This window comes from Glycine max, chromosome 8, assembly GCF_000004515.6.
Source record: "Glycine max cultivar Williams 82 chromosome 8, Glycine_max_v4.0, whole genome shotgun sequence".
In the NCBI taxonomy this organism is placed as follows: domain Eukaryota; kingdom Viridiplantae; phylum Streptophyta; class Magnoliopsida; order Fabales; family Fabaceae; genus Glycine; species Glycine max.
This window is the reverse complement of record NC_038244.2, coordinates 32,170,359-32,176,056: the sequence shown is the minus strand read 5'-3', so window position 1 is coordinate 32,176,056 and position 5,698 is coordinate 32,170,359. Positions and strand designations below refer to the sequence as shown.

Below are 5,698 nucleotides of genomic sequence, written 5' to 3'. Positions count from 1 at the left end.
TACCTCTAGAAAACAGCCATGTGAGTTATGAATCGTTGGAAGTAGTTATTAGAGACCCCTAGATATTATCCTATAGGTCCCCAAATAGGGGCATGGAGCAAACATGCTCCGTGCCATTTGTTCTCATGCATTCTTCTGCGAATAGCACATAAATTATAGTTTTGCTGTGTAGCTAGTGATATTTTGTCTCTTTAGAGTAGTGCGTCACTTTTTAATGCATACGTTGGGGTGCCGCAATACCTAGAACGTAGTATTAAAAAGATGGATCTTTTTCGGTCTCGTATATGTAAATTACCACTTGTTTTTCTTTTCGTTTCATGAATGCGCATTGCATCATTCATATCGGAGCCTTGATTCACCCCTTTTTAGGTAAATGATGGGGACAAATCAAAATGGAAAAAGATTCTATCAAGTCAAGATCAAGGGCCTAGATGTCACCAGCCTTAGGGAGTTGGGACGGTTGATGGGACCCCTCCAAAGGCAAGCCTTCCGCAAAATGTACGGAAAGATTTTAGATTTAACCACAATGGAGGTATTTACGGAAGCCATTGTGTCCCTCACCCAATACTATGACCAGCCGTTGAGATGCTTCACGTTTGGGGACTTCCAAATAGTACCGACTGTTGAAGAATTTGAGGAGATTTTAGAATGCCCTCTTGGGGGAAGAAAACCGTATCTTTTCTCCGGATTTCTTCCCTCCTTGAGCAAGATTGCAGCTGTGGTCGGAGATTTGGCGAGAGAGTTGGATCGTATGAAGCAAACTCAAAACGGCGTAGTGGGCCTACCGCGGAAATACCTGGAAGGCAAGGCAAGGGATATGGCGAGTCAAGAAGAGTGGGTCCCGTTTGCAGATATACTAGCTTTGCTGATCTTTAGGGTTGTCCTCTTTCCAAACGTGGACGGTTTGGTGGACCTAACCGCAATTGATGCTTTCCTTGCATATCACCATAGAAAGGAGAGCCCGGTGGTAGCTATCTTGGCGGACTTATTTGATACATTTGACCGAAGGTGTGAGAAGAACAGCGCACGGATTGTCTGCTGCTTACCCGCTCTTTGTGTGTGGTTGGTTTCGCACCTATTCCAACAAGACATAAGACACTCGTGGCCGCTTCAAAGTTATCGCTTGTGTGTCGAAAAGAAAAGACTCGATTGGGACCAATACTTGGTTGGGATAGGAGGCAGCACAATCAACTGGTTTCCACGAGGGAAGGAAGGAAATGAGGGAGTTCTTTTCTCATGTGGGGACTACCCAAATGTTCCGTTGATAGGGACGAGGGGTTGTATTAACTATAATCCTGCACTTGCCATAAGACAGCTAGGGTACCCCATGAGGGGAGCACCAACGGAAGAGAGCCTCTCGCCTTTCCTTGTGAGAGATTTCGGCACGCAAAGTCTCAAGGTTGTACAAAGAGTCCACAAGGCGTGGAAAAGTCCGTTGAGGAAAGATAAAGAACTTAGGGGCATCCGTAATGGCATCATCGGTGGTTATCATGAATGGCTAAGAGTTCATACACGAGGGTTAGATTGGCTCTCCAAGTTGAAAATTATCAACGAGGAGAACTTCGAAGCTCCGGAAGAGAATGAAGAAGTCCAAGCTCTAAAATTAGAGCTAGGAAAGGCAAGACTCGCCAAAGAAAAATTCAAGTCAGCCACTGCAAACACCCGGAAAGAGTGTGCCGAGTTACGAGAGGAAAACGCGGCTACTGCAAGAGCCCTTGAACAAGAAACCAAGAGGGCCTGCAAGGAAGAGCATGGCCGAGATAAATTCCGAGGAGCTTTGTGGGGCAGCAACAATGAGCTCAATCTCCAGAGAGAGGAAAGAGACCAGTCACGAGTACATGGCATGATCTTAAAGGAAGAGTTAACTGCTTGCTCAAGATCCAAGAGGAGTTTGGCTCAACACTTAGAAGCCACGGAGCGAAGCATGCTAGCTATCATAGGGCAGTACAAGGAAGAGTTAAACCAGTCTTTGACCCATGAACAAAAACTAGTAGAGGATTTCCCACAAGCGTACGCCGAAAAGGAAGCAAGAGGGAAAGTGATTGATGCATTGCATCAAGAAGCGACCATGTGGATGGATAGGTTCGCCTTGACCTTAAATGGAAGTCAAGACCTCCTGCGACTACTAGCCAAAGCAAAGGCCATCGCCGAAGTGTGTTTAGCCCCAGAGGAAATTCACGGGCTAATCAATAACTGCCTACACATGATAGATTTGATGGCCCATATAATTAGAAACCGTTAGGTTCTGTTGTAACACCTTTGTACGATCATGGCTAGATAAAAGCTTAGTTCCTTTTTATAAAAAGAATTTCTGAAACTTATCACGTTATCTAAAAAGGGCCTTGAGGTGGATCCAAGTGCTCTAATCATTCATTAGCATATTCATGTTTTGGTGGCATACTCACCACTGTTTTTTTCTTTAGGGAACTCACCATAACTAAAAAGGCGCAAAGGCACCCCTACAACACTCGATCCAGAAGGATGGATAACGAAGAGGGAGTGCAAGAACAGATGAAGGCCGACCTATCGGCCTTAAAAGATTAAATGGCTTCTATCATGAGGGCCATGCTAAAGCTTCAAAAAACTATAGAAGATAATGCTACGGCGGCCGCTTCCAATACAGCTAGGGAAGCGGAACCGGTGATACAGCCCGCAATAAACTTGGGCCGAGACAGAAACACGACGGTTTTCGGTCGGAGGTATAGTCCTCAAGCCTACCCTTATGGTTTGCCTCCGGACTTCACTCCCCGTACCGCTCCAGACGATTTGAGCCAAGCCCCTACCTTCGAGGGGCAACTCCCTCCTCATGCCGACTATCCTCTGCAAGAAGATGATGAAGGAGATGCCCATTTAGGCCCTCTACTTCCCCTCAAGGATCCGGCCCCCTATGAGTTGCCCTAACCAAACATAGTCTGCCACGTCCCGTCTCCACCCGCACCCGTTAAAGAATTCGTTCCCTTTGCAAAAGATAAGGGGAAGATTGATTTACTTGAAGAGAGGCTGAGAGCGGTAGAAGGCCTCGGCAACTACCTGTTCTCGGATTTAGCGAATCTGTGTCTAGTACCTGACATCGTCATCCCTCCTAAGTTTAAAATACCAGATTTTGATAAATACAAAGGGAAGACGTGTCCAAAAGGTCATCTTTGGATGTATTGCCGAAGGATGGGGGCATATTCTACGGACAAAAAGCTGTTGACGCACTTCTTTCAAGACAGCTTAGCCGGAGCAGCAGTGGCGTGGTATACCAATCTGGAAGCTTCTCAGATCCGGTCATGGAAAGACTTGGAAACTGCCTTCATTAGGCAGTACCAATACAACACGGATATGGCTCCTGATCGGAACCAACTTCAGAGCATGACCAAGCGAGAACATGAGTCCATTAAAGAATATGCTCAAAGGTGGAGAGACCTAGCAGCCCAAGTCATCCCGCCCATGACTGAGAGGGAGATGATCACGATTATGGTAGATACGTTGCCTATGTTCTACTACGAGAAGCTTATAGGATATATGCCAGCTAACTTTGCAGACCTCATCTTCGCCAAAGAAAGAATCGAGTCCGGACTGAGAAAAGGCAAGTTTGAGTATGACTCCAACGTTGCCCCCAACAACAATAGAAGAGCCCCAGTGGTGGGCACACGAAAAATGGAAGGAGATACCCACACGGTCACCACCGCCCCAACATGGATGAAAGCACCCCAAAATGCCCAAAACTCATACCAGCAAACCATCCGAACTTTTCAATCCGAGCTGGAAGTTCCCTCCCAACTCAAGTGGAAGGGCCTCCCGCAACAGAAAAAACGCCTGCCCAACACACAACTCCAGCCACTCCCCGGCCAACCAATAATACAACTCTTGGCGCGAGCTATAACAATGCACGACGCCCCCTGAAAGACGAGTTCTCTCCTATTCCCATGGCATATTCCGAGTTGTGGCCCTCATTATTGGAAAATCATTTGGTGGTGGCCATACCCGGGAAGGTCTTCCAGCCACCATACCCCAAGTGGTACAACTCGAATGCCAAGTGCGCATACCATAGTGGAGCCCCCGGACACAACATTGACTCTTGCCTGCCATTCAAGTATAAGGTGCAACACCTAATAAATGCCGGCTGGCTATCATTCCAAGAGGAGGGCCCCAACGTTAAAACCAATCCACTAATTTTAGTGGAGAATGGCCAAGGCGCTGCCAAGACGTTCAAAGGCATGGGTGGAGCATTGACATTACCTGTGAATGCCTGACACTTGTGGCATTTTCTCACATGGATATAACATTCGTTTTCCATGGTGAGCCAGTAATACCCTACCCTCAGGATCTTTCGGGCCATAGCATGCCTACTGGGGTGTGTTCCAAAGGAACCCTCGTGAACTTCTGCTAGCATTTGCTTAGCCTCCCTGGCATCCACACATCGGAGCAAAACCATGCCATGGTTCCTCTTGTATAGAATGCTTCCACTCAGGAAGAAACCAGCTACTAACCTTCTCAATGTTCTCTTGTCATTGCCAAAATCCCCCTGCGGGTACTCCTTGTTTTTGATGTATTGCTTGATGTTGAAGTACCAAGGTTTACCATCTTACTCTTCTTCTATTACGCAGCAATGTGCAGGCTTGCCATGACATATGAACTCGATGTATGGCAAGTCCCTATGCGGGGTCAGCTGAAACATGGATGCTAGAGTGGCAAGCGCATCGGCCATTTAATTCTCCTCCCAAGGAATATGGTGGAAGGATATGTCATCGAAGAACTTTGTCTGTTTCTTGATGTAGGCTTGGTAGGGTATCAACTTATGATCCCTAGTCTCCCATTCTCCTCTCAATCGGTGAATCACCAAGGCTGAGTCTCCGCACACTTTGAGTAGCTTGAGCTTGAAGTCGATTGCTGCTTGGATACCAAGGGCACATGCCTCATACTCGGCCATGCTATTCGGGTAGTCAAAGCCCAACCTAGCTGTGAAGGGTATGCATTAATCATTGGGGGTAAGCAAAACTGCCCTTACTCCATGGCCTAGTGTGTTCGACATGCTGTCGAACCACACTATCCATTTGTCCCTATCTTCATCCTTCACCTCCTCCTCAAACAAGATCATGATGTCCTTATCTGGGAACTTCGGATGAATAGGCTGGTAATCATTGATGGGTTGTTGAGCTAGGTAATATGCCAAGGCACTTCCCTTTATCGCCTTTTGAGTGACATAAACAATGTCGAACTCTGATAGCAGAACCTGCCATCGAGCGATCCGTTCGATGAGAGTGGGCTTTCCAAATATGTACTTGACTGGGTCCATCTTGAATACCAACCAAGTGGTGTAGCTCAGCATGTACTGCCTTAGACGATGGGCTGCCCACACCAAGGCACAACATGTCCTTTCAAGAAAATAGTAGTTCATCTCATAGGCCGCAAATTTTTTGCTTAAGTAGTAGACAACCCATTCCTTCTTCCCGGACTCGTCGTGCTGCCCCATCATGCACCCCATTGACTCATCCAGCACAGTCATGTATAGAATAAGGGGTCTTCCCGGCACGGGTGGCACAAGCACCGAAGGATTCATAAGGCATCGCTTGATCCTTCCAAACACCACTTAGTAGCCTTCGTTCCATTGGACAGACTGGTTCTTGCATAATAGCTTGAAGAGAGGCTCATAAGTAGCGATTAGCTACAATATGAACCTCGCTATATAGTTTAGGTGTCCCAAGAAACCTCA

At 46.9% G+C, this 5,698-nt stretch overlaps 1 protein-coding gene across 1 annotated transcript; it reads right to left on the bottom strand.

The window, feature by feature from the left end:
• Nucleotides 1-4,960: 4,960 nt before the first annotated feature.
• LOC102664749 (uncharacterized) lies at nucleotides 4,961-5,491 on the bottom strand. Its single transcript, XM_006586429.1, has one exon. The coding sequence runs from the start codon at nucleotides 5,489-5,491 to the stop codon at nucleotides 4,961-4,963; it is 531 nt and encodes a 176-aa protein (XP_006586492.1).
• Nucleotides 5,492-5,698: the final 207 nt, after the last annotated feature.